Genomic DNA, 14,775 nt, shown 5'->3' with positions numbered 1-14,775 from the left:
TACCATGTAGCCTATTATACAAGAACAAGTAGCATTTTGGGCATATGAGGTCTGCATATGAACCAGCCCAATATAAGCAGTAGAATTGAGAAATATAGGTTTCTTAATTGACGTTGCAGTTACGGACTGGCAACGTCACAAAATTACGTTGCTAGGAGGTCGCGGTTACAGACTGGCAACGTCGGAAAATGACGTTGCTAGGAGGTCGCGGTTACCGACTGGCAACGTCGGAAAATGACGTTGCTAGGAGGTCGCGGTTACCGACTGGCAACGTCACAAAACAACGTTGCTAGGAGGTCGCGGTTACAGACTGGCAACGTCGGAAAATGACGTTGCTAGGAGGTCGCGGTTACCGACTGGCAACGTCGGAAAATGACGTTGCTAAGAGGTCGCGGTTACCGACTGGCAACGTCGGAAAATGACGTTGCTAGGAGGTTGCGGTTACGGACTGGCAACGTCGGAAAATAACGTTGCCACAACGTCGCGGTTACGGACTGGCAACGTCACAAGATTACGTTGCAGCAACCTACTGGCGCCCCACAGATGCACGGTCGACGTTGCGGCAACGTATGTTTGGTCATCGCGTGACGTTGCGGCAACGTAAGGGCAACGTAAATGTGTTAGCTGGGAACGCAACGTTAGCCAGCTAGCTAAAGCTCCGGTGGAAAATTCCAAATGAACGTATGCAGCCCTTAGTGCCTCTTACACACACCAGTGACACTGACAGATCGAAAGCTAATTTGAGACAATATTAAGATGGAAAACCAGGCTAAGAAACGTAAACGTAATTACCTTCACTAGACGACGTTTTACCAATTGGACCGATTGTTTTTGACTATTTTTCGTTCAAATCAGCCAAACAAATTTGCTCGCGCGCAATGCATTAAGCATGGAACTCCCTAACTAGCATCACATCAGGCACAGAATTGGCATGCATTAGCAGGGCGCTCGCTGTGGTGGCGTCCACGGGACCGGTTCTGGTGGGCCGGTCTGGATCAAAGTCCAGGGCCTATTTTTACTCCCAGTCCGTCCATGCCGTTCTATCAATAAACAGACCTGCCACGCAGGGGCGGCTGGTGCATTTATTTCCAGGGGGGGCTATATTGTGCTCCGAAATCCTAGCCTTGCTAGGGGGGTCCGGGGGCATGCCCCCCCCCCCCCCCAATGCTATCTCAACACCAGAAAGCAGTGTTTTGGTGCATTCCTAAATGTATTTACTAATTTGTAACTGTTGCTGAATTAATAGACCAATTTTCTCTTTGTAAACATTCGGGATGCGCGTGCAATGTGGCTGCAGAAAACTGGGAAAAGATAGCATTTAAAACGGCAAAAGGACCACACGGATCATGCAAATAGTTAGATTTAAAAAGACCAAAAAAGTTGAGGAGGACAGCCTTTAAGAGAGAAAGCGATTCCCCATTGATCTGTCACATCAAAAATTTGATTTGGGTCACGAAAGTCTTGAAATTTGAGTGAGAATATTGCCCGGTACAGACCGCATAGTCGAGCGGCAGCCATGTCTTCACGTCATGTCACAGTTCATAATTTTACAGTTTTACAGTCAATTCTACATCTACAAAGTCGAGCAGGGCAGCTTTCAAGAGATACTGGTATTCTGCTTTTAACCAGCTGGTGCGATTATTTTTGTGATTTGTTTAAACTGGCAATCTGAGTGAGACTGCGTCCCCGTTACACTGTTTTTGACGTCATCCTCAGTCAGACTAGTCGCTCACTGGCAGTGTACACAATGTTGTACTTCATTCCATTCTACAACAGAAACGTCAGGGAGGACTGCCTATTGTGGATAGGAGCCTGCTGAAGATAGCCAGCATCTCCGATTTCTTTAACGAAGCCTGTTTCATTCATCATTTGCATGAGAAAGCGACCTCCATTAGCCAGGCTAGTTTTGCCCGATCACTTGGTCAGGCTATTTAAAGGTATCGGGGTCAAGTGACTTTTGTACATTGACGAGTGAAACGTATATATACTTCTCCAAAGGACAAGTGCCTCAAAAAGTTAATGTCAAGCCCTGTAATCCAGTAAACAGATATGTTGACCTGATCGACACTCCAAGTGTTTTATACCCGGAGAAGTTCGTCTTTTGCAACCGACATGCGCAGTTGAGCCAGCTTGACAGTCGTGTGACGTAGGGTGAGGGCGTATTTTTAAGCGACTTGACTGAATTGCAAGTTTCAATCATGACGTTAGCTAGCTAGCTTTATAACGTTAGAGCTATGGTAGCTACAAGTTCAGTTCTGAGAGAACACCATGACAACGTAAATAAACAACTTCTTAAATGTGTTGAGTGATGTGATTGGATGTGACAGACACAACGGGCCCTATCATAATGTATTTGACAAGCCCTCTAGTTTGGGGCGCAGGTGTTCTGCGCCCTGGTGAGGTACTATCTCTTGCATTGAGAGGAGCGAACTACACATGTACAACTTATAACGACAGTCAATGGGGCTCCTTGTAACTTGCGCCCAGCCGGAAATACGTAGCCTATCAGCTAACTTTAAACAACGTAGATTTTTTTCTTCCACATTTTATTGCAGATTCAATATTCTATTAGCTATATAATATTGACTTTACTCATTAGACATGTTTTTTTTTTTTTTTTGTCTTATTCAATTAAGTTTCAGGTCAGAATGTGAAAGAGCAGTGGTGGGCGGCGCCCTCTATGAGCCGGCCGCTGCTGCCTGTACGCAGTTTGTGTAACGGATACGCATTTTGACTTCAAAGTACGCTGGTACTTGTATTGGCTGTCAATCATGATGGAAGAGTAGAGAAGTTAAGTTACAGCATGTCCACCATCTCTTGTGGGGGTTATGCATCAAGCCATTTGTGATGTCCTTACCACATTGTGCCTCATATACTGTAAATGTTAGACCCAGTGACAGGCTGGCATGAAATGGCTTGCATAATACTTAGTAAGGAGGCCATAATAATTTTTGACTCATGGCTTAAGTTACGTTTCTCCTGGTTTCCCCAGGTTGGCAAAAAAAAGTAGCTCAAAATGCATCAGATTGATGCTTTAAAATATGGAATGTTAAAAATGTTCTTATGGGGGAGCAATATTCTTCTCACCTTTTTCACCCCTGACCCGTTTTCATGCCTGAAGAGAGGCCAGTTATACTGTGGCTACGGCTCAATTGTCAAAAGTGAGACCCGTCCTCTGTTTCATTTGTCAACACAGTGAAGGTGGCCGGGTCAAAATAAGTACTTATTATAAGCAAGGTGAGGAGACAATTTTGACCAGTTGAGATATATCCACCCAACGTGGTACAGTATGCAGTACAACATGGTAAAGTCAGGTGGCTGAGCGGTTAGGGAATCGGGCTAGTAATCAGAAGGTTGCTGGTTCGATTTCCGGCTGTGCCAAATGACGTTGTGTCCTTGGGCAAGGCACTTCACCGTACTTGCCTTTGGGGAATGTCCCTGAATGTCTACTAAATGTAAATGTGAAGTTTGACGGAATTGAATTTCCATAGGACGTCTACTATAGTTCCATGCATCCTTGTCCTACCTGGCATAGCCCAGTTGTTTGCAGGCGGAAACGCCAAGGGCAGAGTTCCATTCATCAGAGCACACTGTCTTCCACTCCCCTTCACTACGTACCTGCAGCACAGAACTCTTCCCACTCAACCTCACTGTATAAATAGGCAACAGAGAGAGAGGCCACAGTCTTAATGAACAACATGCCTTTGAAAGGTAAAATTATAAAAATAGTGAGGGAGAATATTGTTAGCTTTTGGTAAGTTTACTGTGTGTGTGTGTGCGCGCACCACAGCTGAGCTCGTCCTCGCCTTCCTCACAGTCCACAATTCCATCACACTGAGCCGTGCTGCTGATGCAGCGGGATGATGTTCCACAGCGGAACTTCCCCTCACAGCTCAGACCCACTGGGGGGACATTATGGGGATGCAGATAAACCACATAAAGGAGAAACAACATAGTCTATGGATTTTGTGACAACATGACAACACAATATTGCGTGCACTCCACTGATAGGCAAGGCAAGATTATATGTAAAGCACATTTGAACAACAAGGCAATTAAAAGTGCTTCACATAAAACCATTAAAAGCATCAACACATAATGCAAAAGAAAACAAGATTTAAACATTTAAGAACATTCAATAAAACAATGAAAAAGAAAGAAAGAAAAGTTGCAGTGCAGTTTAAGAAATAAAATGCAGGAGTGGGATGCAGAAATGTATATCATTGAATCTGCTTCAATTAAAGGCAACAGCAAACAGTAAAGTCTTCAATCTGGATTTAGAGGAGCTGAGGGTCTCAGCAGACATGCCACTTTCACGGATCTTGTTCCAGATATGTGGAGCAGAAAGACTAAATGCTGCTTCTCCATGTTTAGTTCTGACTCTTGGAACACAAAGTAGACCAGTCCCAGATGACCTGAGTGGTCGAGATGGTTCATAAGGTAGCTTTCAGTGCTTTATAAACCAGCAGCAAGATTTTAAAGTTGATTCTTTGTTGGACAGGAAGCCAATGCAAAGACCTCAGAACTGGAGTGATTTTATCCACTTTCTTGGTCTTAGTGAGGACTCGAGCTGCAGCGTTCTGAATCAGCTGCAGCTTTCTGATTGACTCTTTACAAAGACCTGTGAACACACCGTTACAGTAGTTGAGTCTACTGAAGATAAATGCATGGACAAGTTTCTCCAAATCCTGTTGAGACAAAAGTCCTCTAACCCTTGATACATTCTTCAGATGATAGTAGGCTAATTTTGTAATTTTCTTTGTCTTGATATGGCTGATCAGGTTGAGGTCTGAATCCATAAATACACCTAGATTCCTGGCTTGGTTTGTGGTTTTTAACATCCACGATTGAAGCTGAGCGTTGACTTTCAATCATTCGTCCTTGGGACCAAAAACAATTACTTCTGTTTTATCTTTATTTAATTGAAGACAATTCAGGCACATCCAGTTGTTGATTTCATCAATCTTTTTACCTAGCCCTTGTATTGGATTATAGTCCCCAGGGGCCAGTATTTCAAAACTTGTAATCCAGATCAGAATGATCCGGATAACCAAATCCCCCTGTCGTCAACCACGGATCAACCTGATCCATCACGGTATTTCAAAACTTTGCCGGATTGGATCAGAGTGATCCTGATACCGGCAGATTGGGATGTCCAAATCCGTCACGCCCCCTGGATCACAGATAGGAAACAGGAAATGGAGCGAACATTTTACAAAAAAAGGAGAAGTTGGCATAAGTAATTGTCTCCAAATGTAAGTATAATCTTGGTCAGTGTTAATGCGTCCTAAGACTAGATGAAAGGCAATCATTATATTGAGTTAACAAATTACGTAAATTATCGCAAATTTGAAAGAAGAGCTTGGCGAAGTCAATTAAAGCCGAGTTCACGCTAATGCGAGCTAACCCTGCTCCATTGACTTCAGTGTTAAGGAGCTAACAAGTTAGTAAATAGGCTAGCGTCGGTAGGTCGCGGTCCACAGTTCACATTTTAATGCATTTACTCACAAGGCATTGTTTGTAGATTTTAAAATGTGTTGTACATATCTTTTTAGGAAACAGTTGTCAACAAAAGGGACAGCCCTAAAACCTTAATATTTGTTTTTCTTTACAGATGTTTGTGGAAAGAGAAGACAGCCAGTTAACACAGACCTGCTCCAAATGGCATAACCTTTTGAGCTTTGGCTATGAAAATTAAGTGTGTACTGAATGCATGTTAATAAATACATTTGACTGATTTTCAGTGGAGGCCTTTATCAGTGGGTGTAATTTAACAAAAAAACTGTTAAATTAAATAAGGCATTCATTTTCACAGTGTTTGCTGAAAAAGAAAGGAATGTGCAAAGAAAATAAATATTGATCAAACAGCAGTGAAACTGAGCTATATCTGTATCAAACAAAGAACTTTTGGGAGAAGTTACACTCAGGCTGTTCAAACCGTTACATGTAATCTCCCTCAAATCCACCTCTGAGGTGGGATCAGGGTAATCCTGATTTTTAGGATCAAACTGATCTAGATTTCCCACTAAAGTTTTGAAATACTCAACAGCAGTCTTTTATCCGGATCAAAAGCAGGATTGGATTCCCGAATCTGAATCTGAATCTTCAGGATCAGATTTGCTTTGAAATACCGTTTTTTAGGATCTGATCAGGATTTAATCCAATCCAGGACGATTAATCCTGTGGGATCATTTTGAAATACCGGCCCCTGGTGATAAAGTTATGTAGATTTGTGAATCATCTGCATAATTATGATAACACACTTTGTTGTTTTTCATAATCTGAGCCAGTGGAAGCATGTAGATGTTGAACAGAAGAGGCCCCAGTATTGATCCTTGGGGAACACCACATGTAATCCTCATCAGCTCTGGGCTGCGTTTCCCGATAACGATGGATCGTAGCAACAATCAAGCAAAAAATGAAACCATCAATATTTCTTACATGCGTTTCCCAAACATGCTCCTAGGAGTAGGCTAATCTATGCGCTTGCAAGAGCTACACATTTTCAAAAGACACTTTAGCTACAAGGTCTTTGGAAATGGCACTTAAAACTAAGATTCGTCGTACGATGGATTCTACAATCAACTTAGGCTTACAATGCTTTTGGGAAACGCAGCCCTGATCTGTAATTAGCTACAGACACAAAGTATTGTTGGTCCTTCATTTTGATTGAATGACTGCAGTTTTTTTGATACCCCTCTTATAAGGTTTGTCCTGTCCAATCTTAACCAAATTTGGCACAGATCCCCTTCAGACCAAGCCTCACAAAATACATCACATTTTTTTTGATTTTCTAAACCTTTTGACTGGAACAGCCAATCAAAGTTGTCAACCAAGCCACCATAAAAGAAGTGAGGTCATATCTCAGCACCTCTTTACTGCATTGACACCAAACTTTGTATAAGGACTAGGGACCTGTCGTAAATAATTTTGTAAGTTCCCGTGTATAGTGAAAATAAATCAGAGTCTCGAAGTCAAGAAAATCTTAATTCGTCTAAACGTTGGAAATTATTTTTTTTATTAAGTCCAAACCAGTCAAAAATCCAAGTCCAAACAGATGCACTGAAACTCAGAGTATTTATGCAAAAGTTTTATTCCAACACAGGGTAAAAAAAGGTATCCAAGTGATTAAGCTCCCAAGAGCAGACTGGCAAGTTCTCTTGGACATCCACTTATAAACTGTATTTTCTGCCTATTATTTGTGTTTGCTATTGGTACAATACAGTTGGTCACAGATACATTATGCACCCTCACATTATTGGTACCTTTCTGTTGATGACCATTTCTACGCTTTTTCACCCAATTGGCTCCTGCACTAGGGTTTCTGATTACAGAAGCTGTGTCACGTTGGCATCCCTGTCCTTACATAAATCTGACCATGTCCAGGCTCGTGTTGGGTGCACACACATCTTAGACTTTCTTCTAGTTGGTATGGGATGCTCGTGTTTTATAAACATAGAAAACCCCCAGACACAGACCAAGGCCTGACCTGGGTTCGAGAGCTTTAGACTTGGTTTGCAAGAGTTCCTTAAGCCCGGCCATAAATGTACGTTCTAATTTACGGCTAGGCCTCTGCATTGCTTTGAGTGGTACTTCCCCATCCTCCTTAATGTCTCACACTTCTATTGTTTTTACTCAGTCACAGCTTAGCATCAAATTTCCCATAATACAACTTAGAGTATAATATAAGGAATAACTGAGACATTCACTTTTCAATTAGATAGTTCCATAAGTGTAACCCATCTCCTTCATTTCAGCAGGGTGACATAATTTTCTTCATCAGACCCTGTTCTAAAGAGGTCAAATAGGTCATGCCATTTCACCTCTAGGTGGCGCTGCAATAAGCAAAAATTTGCACCAATTATGTTCAGATCAAGCCTCACAAACGTTTTCACATGTTTTTTTCTCAAAGTCGGCGATGAAGCTGCCAAAACAGGAAGTGAGATCATATCTCAGGAAATATTTGCCGAATTGTCATCAAACCTGGTAAAGGTGTTCGGGACCCTGTTCCAAAGAGGACCACAAAAGGTTGTGTCATCTAACTGCTAGGGGGCTATCCCGTGTCTGACACATGTTAACTTGTGATACCAGATGAATTGATGCGGCTGCCATTTTACGTTTTATAAAACGTTTTTTCCCCTCTTCCTATTCAAAATGTATCTAATATTCACCAAATTTGGCACAGATTATCTTCAGACTACAATCACCATGACATGTCAAAATAGGACAGAATTACAGCTGTTTAAACTTGGGATAAATCTGACATCCGCTTGCCAGTTGAAAAACGGCTAATGTTTTTACACAGTAACTGAATACAGTAATTTCCACTGCAAACACGTATGATATTCTTATGTAGGTTAGTGCATGACATGTGCACCAGCAGATACTATTTCAAAAGAAATTCCTGCTTAAAATAATGTATCATGAGTTTGTATGATTTGGTCATGTATTATCACCACAAGCATTTAATTATCACATCAAGCAATTACACTGCACTAAACTGTAAGTGTAAATGTAAAGTCTCGTCACGTCATCTTCCGCTTGTCCGGGGATCGGGTCGCGGGGGCAACGACCTAAGCAGGGAGGCCCAGGCTTCCCTCTCCCCGGCCACTTCCACCACCTCTTCCTGGGGGACCCCGAGGCGTTCCCAGGCCAGCCGAGTGACATAGTCCCTCCAGCGTGTCCTGGGTCTTCCCCGGGGCCTCTTCCCAGTGGGACGTGCCCGGAACACCTCACCAGGGAGGCGTCCAGGAGGCATCCTAATCAGATGCCCGAGCCACCTCAGCTGGCTCCTCTCGACGCGGAGGAGCAGCGGTTCTACTCTGAGCCCCTCCCGGATGACCGAGCTTCTCACCCTATCTCTAAGGGAGAGCCCGGACACCCTGCGGAGAAAGCTCATTTCGGCCGCTTGTATTCGCGATCTCGTTCTTTCGGTCACTACCCATAGTTCGTGACCATAGGTGAGGGTAGGAACGTAGATCGACTGGTAAATAGAGAGCTTCGCCTTTCGACTCAGCTCCTTCTTCACCACGACGGACCGATGCAGAGCCCGCATCACTGCGGACGCCGCACCGATCCGCCTGTCGACCTCGCGCTCCATTCTTCCCTCACTCGTGAACAAGACCCCGAGATACTTGAACTCCTCCACTTGGTTCAGGATCTCCTCCCCGACCCGGAGATGGCACTCCACCCTTTTCCGGTCGATAACCATGGCCTCAGATTTGGAGGTGCTGATTCGCATCCCAGCCGCTTCACATTCGGTTGCGAACCGCTCCAGTGAGAGCTGAAGGTCACGGCCCGATGAAGCCAACAGGACCACATCATCTGCAAAAAGCAGCGACCCGATCTTGAGGTCACCAAACCGGACCCCCTCAACACCCTGGCTGCGCCTAGAAATCCTGTCAATATAGGTAATGAACAGAATCGGTGACATAGGGCAGCCCTGGCGGAGTCCAACCCTCACCGGAAACAAGTTCGACTTACTACCGGCAATGCGGACCAAACTCTGGCACCGGTCGTACAGGGACCGGACAGCCCCGATCAGGGAATCCGGTACCCCGTACTCTCGGAGCACCCCCCACATGAGCCCCCGAGGGACACGGTCGAACGCCTTTTCCAAATCCACAAAACATGTGTAGACTGGTTGGGCGAACTCCCATGTACCCTCCAGGACTCCGCGGAGGGTATAGAGCTGGTCCACTGTTCCACGGCCAGGACGAAAACCACATTGCTCCTCCTGAATCCGAGGTTCGACAATCCGGCGGACCCTCCTCTCCAGGACCCCCGAATAGACTTTCCCAGGGAGGCTGAGGAGTGTGATCCCCCTAAAGTTGGAGCACACCCTCCGGTCCCCCTTTTTAAAGAGGGGAACCACCACCCCGGTCTGCCAGTCCAGAGGCACTGTCCCCGATGTCCACGCGATGTTGCAGAGTCGTGTCAACCAAGACAGCCCTACAACATCCAGAGCCTTAAGGAACTCCGGGCGGACCTCGTCCACCCCAGGGGCCCTGCCACCGCGGAGCTTTTCAACCACCTCGGCGACCTCGGCCCCAGAGATAGGAGGGCCCCCCCCGATGTCCCCAGACTCTGCCTCCACGTCGGAAAACGTGTTGGTGGATTTAAGGAGGTCTTCAAAGTATTCCTTCCACCGATCCAGGACGTCCCCCGTCGAAGTCAGCAGCGCACCGTCCCCACCGTATACAGTGTTGACAGAGCACTGCTTCCCCCTCCTGAGTCGCCGGATGGTGGTCCAGAACCTTTTTGAAGCCGTTCGGAAGTCATTCTCCATGGCCTCGCCGAACTCCTCCCATGCCCGGGTTTTTGCCTCCGCGACCGCCAGAGCCGCGTTCCGCTTGGCCTGCCGGTACACATCAGCTGCCTCAGGAGTCCTACCAGCCAATAAAGCCCGATAGGCCTCCTTCTTCAGCTTGACGGCATCCCTCACCTCCGGAGTCCACCACCGGGTCCGAGGGTTACCGCCGCGACATGCACCGACCGCCTTGCGGCCGCAGCTCCGGTCAGCCGCTTCAACAATAGAGGCCCGGAACATGGCCCATTCGGACTCAATGTCCCCGGCCCCCCCCGAGACATGATCGAAGCTCTCCCGGAGGTGGGAGTTGAAGCTCCTTCTGACAGAGGGTTCCGCCAGCCGTTCCCAGCAGACCCTCACATTACGTTTGGGCCTGCCAGGCCTGACCGGCGTCCTCCCCCACCATCGGAGCCAACTCACCACCAGGTGGTGATCAGTTGACAGCTCCGCCCCTCTCCTCACCCGAGTGTCCAAGACATGCGGCCTCAAGTCCGACGACACGACTACAAAGTCGATCATCGAACTGAGACCTCGGGTGTCCTGGTGCCAGGTGCACATATGGACACCCTTATGCTTGAACATGGTGTTCGTTATGGACAAGCCGTGTTTAGCACAGAAGTCCAACAACAGAACACCACTCGGGTTCAGATCGGGGGGGCCGTTCCTCCCAATCACGCCCCTCCAGGTCTCACTGTCATTGCCCACATGAGCATTGAAGTCCCCCAGGAGGACGAGGGAATCCCCGGGAGGAGCGCTTTCCAGCACCCCCTCCAGAGACTCCAAAAAGGGTGGGTACTCTGAGCTGCCGTTTGGTGCATAAGCACAAACGACAGTGAGGACCCGTCCCCCCACCCGAAGGCGGAGGGAGGCTACCCTCTCATCCACCGGGGTGAACCCCAATGTACAGGCACCGAACCGAGGGGAAACAAGTATTCCCACCCCAGCTCGACGCCTCTCACCAAGGGCAACTCCAGAGTGGAAGAGAGTCCAGCCCCTCTCAAGGAGACTGGTTCCGGAGCCCGTGCTGTGCGTCGAGGCGAGGCCGACTATATCTAGCCGGAAACTCTCTACCTCGCGCACCAGCTCAGGCTCCTTTCCCGCCAGCGAGGTGACGTTCCACGTCCCTAAAGCTAGCTTCTGCAGCCGAGGATCAGACCGCCAAGGCCCCCGCCTTCGGCCGCCGCCCGTCTCACACTGCACCCGACCCCCATGACCCCTCCTGCGGATGGTGAGCCCACTGGAAGAGGGTCCCACGTTGTCTCTTCGGGCTGTGCCCGACCGGGCCCCATGGGAAAAGGCCCGGCCACCAGGCGCTCGCCATCGAGCCCCACCCCCGGGCCTGGCTCCAGGGGGGCCCCGGTGACCCGCTTCCGGGCAGGGGCAACTGGGAACCATTGTTGTGTTTCTTCATGGTTGGTTTTTTGAGCCACGCTTTGTCTGGTCTTTCACCTGGAACCTGTTTGCCTTGGGAGACCCTACCAGGGGCATAAAGCCCCCGACAACATAGCTTCCAGGATCACTAGGACACGCAAACCCCTCCACCGCGGTAAGGTGGTGACTCACGGAGGGGGTAAATGTAAAGTGAAAATAACAAAACCAGTCAGTATGATGACTTGAGCGAATATCATTACTAAAACATTGGCCACGCGAAAGGGAATAAGGAAACTATTTACTCTACTAAAAAATACAATGCGGGTCACGTGAAAAAAGGATCAAAAGACTCGTAGAAAGACCGAGTCGGGAAATGAACGAATCGTTTGTTTCCTCCAGCTACAGAGCCTATGGGTCCGTGTATTTTGCGGCCATTATTTTTCGGTTTTCTAATTTTAAAACGAAAATCCATCAATGATTGTACTTTATTTGACAGTAAATGTAATAATGCATATATTAGTGATGCTTTGAAATCTAAATCTTTTTTTAAAACAGAGGATTGTGTGTACAGGTTCCGAATATGGTTGCATTGTCCATAAAATAAAATAAAAATATTTCAAATTCAGTAAATGGCCCATTTCCCCAAAAGTCAAAGAAACTCACTTTAAAATAATTTATAAAATATATATGGTCGCTGATTTTCTTAGAAAAATATTCAAATTTGGTGTAGAACCACAGAATGTCTAATATAATATGTCTAATATAATATATAAATCCTTAAACAGGCTTTGGTAGAACCTTCTTTATTTTGTGAGGTGGCTGATGAGACTCTGGAAACATGCTTCAGTCTGATGTAATCAAATTTTGAATTGAGGTTCTATTGCTCTGCAAGCAATTTTAGCGTTCATCTGCTCTCCTTATGCGCCCTCTGCTGACATCCTGAAAATGTGACTGTCAAGCTCGTGGGAGCAACTTCCGGGTCACAACACAAAAATCTATGCAAAATTTAGATGGAAGATTTCCACACACTTTATTACTTCCCGATTTCCATGTTTAAGCACATCAAATCAGATAAGGGGTCGTTTTTTTGTTTTCCATTTTTGTTTTCCTATTTCTAAATGGTAATCGGGGAACAGCTCGTTTCCCGATTTTGGTTTTCAAATTTTAAAACGAAAATCCATTGGCCGCAAAATACACGGACCCCTATGCAGGTCACGTGAAAAATGATCCAAAGACTCGTAGAAAGACCGAATAGGGAAATGAACGAATCACTCGTTGAGAGGACTCGTTACTCCCGAGTCCTTATAAGGATTCGTTCAAAATGAACGAATCGTTCAAAATGAACGATGATTCGTTCACAAACGATACATCACTAGTTTATTTAGATTGCAGCAAACATGGCAACTAGGCAGAAGCATTCTAAAGTTTGTTTGTATTTCACACGACAAAATGACAACAACAACTTGTAACGCGTGTAAAAAGTATATTTCGTCGAAGGCAGGAAATACAGCAAATATGAAGAAGTATTTGAACATACAGCATGGAATGAAGTTACTGGAATGTCATGTGTTCAATGCATGCAGCAGCGCAGCTAACGTTTGCGCTTCATCTCTTACTATAAAAGGTAGAGCTTAACTCCTCAAAAGTGATCACAACCACTTGTCACTGTGTGAAGCAATTTTCCTTTATAGTGTATAGTCGATCAAGTTATCTTCTATCCCGTCATTTGTAGCATAAATTTTAGATCCGGCATTAGTCTTCCATTATTGATCACTTAACGTTAATTATCGGAGGGCTTGTGTTATCAGCAAACGTTCGCGTTGTTGTGTTAAACAATTAAACAATTAAATTTGCGTTGTCATGTTAAGTTAAACAATTAAAATGCTGAGTTTAATAATGGAATAAAAATCGATATACTCAGTTTAATAATGGGTAACCATTTGAATTAGTCAGAGAGAAGCTAGCAATGCAGTAGTTGTGTTCCTTATCTGACAAGGTGACTTGAGTGTCTACTATCTGAAATGCAGGTAGGCCTAGCTAACGTGAAATTAATCCAGTTAATCGCACCACAGCGATTTCACCCGGTTGGCAGGGTTCACACACACTAAACTAGCTTCATTTGCATAGAACAACCCGATGGAGCAAACATTAGCTTGCACCTATTCCATTTGGCATAATCAAACGATGGAAACTTTGCTATTGTCAATTTTATCCAAGATCAGCACGGATATTGTAGTTCTTCGAAATCCATTTGCCATGGTTATCGATACTGAACAGAACTATACTATTTTCTACCATTGTCATAATTATCTTAAATGGTCTCGTTAAATCGTAGCTAAATCGTCTCTAGGGACTTTGAAGCACCTGTGTGCCGATCTGGAGTAAACTGGCAATAGCAAAGATGATGGCAAATACCACACAAACGGAATTGGGGCTCGCTACCTCGCAAATTCAGCTATTCTGGGAAGCCAGCCAATATAAAACCAAAACATGAATTATATTAATATGACAAAAGGTTGCAGTTTGCGTTGTGTAAAGGGTGAACTCACACAGCTGTCAATCCTTGTCAATGCAATCCGTTTCACTTTTCTAAACTGTCTACCTACCTGGTAGATCGAAGCCTATTACAGAAGAATGGTAATAAATGATAGAAGCCCATCTCCTACTGTAAATAACCTAAACATTGTGTGTGCGGCCCGCATGGTAGAAAAATTGCAGAAAAAATAAAGACGGACATCAGAGCGTTTCAGGACACCAGAACGCAAAGAACGAACCCTAGTGGCCTAATCTCAAGGACTAGTTGATAAAATGTTCATAAAAATGATGTGAAATGTGCTAATTGAATGTTTCATAATGATGCCATTAGGCAGAGGAGGCACCCGATGACAAACAGACAATAGAACTGCAGGTAGGCTGGAACAGACAGGCAGAGATAGGGGGCCTCGGGTAAGTTTGTTGAGTCTTTTGTTTGGCAACATGATGGGTTCTCTTCTTTAGGCTTGTAAAATAGGGACATAATTGGACAATGCCATGGATACCCCCACTCTATACTTAAACTGGTGACTGAACCAACATTAGTTTGAGGCAATGGTTTT

General features: G+C 45.4%; 1 protein-coding gene across 1 annotated transcript in view; it reads right to left on the bottom strand.

Annotated features, from left to right (window-relative positions):
• tmprss3a (transmembrane serine protease 3a) overlaps positions 1-14,775 on the bottom strand; it is a 120,408-nt gene that overhangs the window by 18,468 nt on the left and 87,165 nt on the right. Inside the window, exons 4-5 of the mRNA XM_084689321.1 lie at positions 3,786-3,902; positions 3,527-3,650 (exon numbers count right to left, since the gene is read on the bottom strand). Of these exons, the coding sequence (XP_084545447.1) occupies positions 3,527-3,650; positions 3,786-3,902 (241 nt within the window). The remainder of the gene's footprint in view (positions 1-3,526; positions 3,651-3,785; positions 3,903-14,775) is intronic.

The sequence above is a fragment of the Hypomesus nipponensis genome, chromosome 23 (assembly GCF_054491055.1).
Source record: "Hypomesus nipponensis isolate SF chromosome 23, ASM5449105v1, whole genome shotgun sequence".
Classification (NCBI taxonomy): domain Eukaryota; kingdom Metazoa; phylum Chordata; class Actinopteri; order Osmeriformes; family Osmeridae; genus Hypomesus; species Hypomesus nipponensis.
This window is presented reverse-complemented; position numbering and strand designations above follow the sequence as displayed.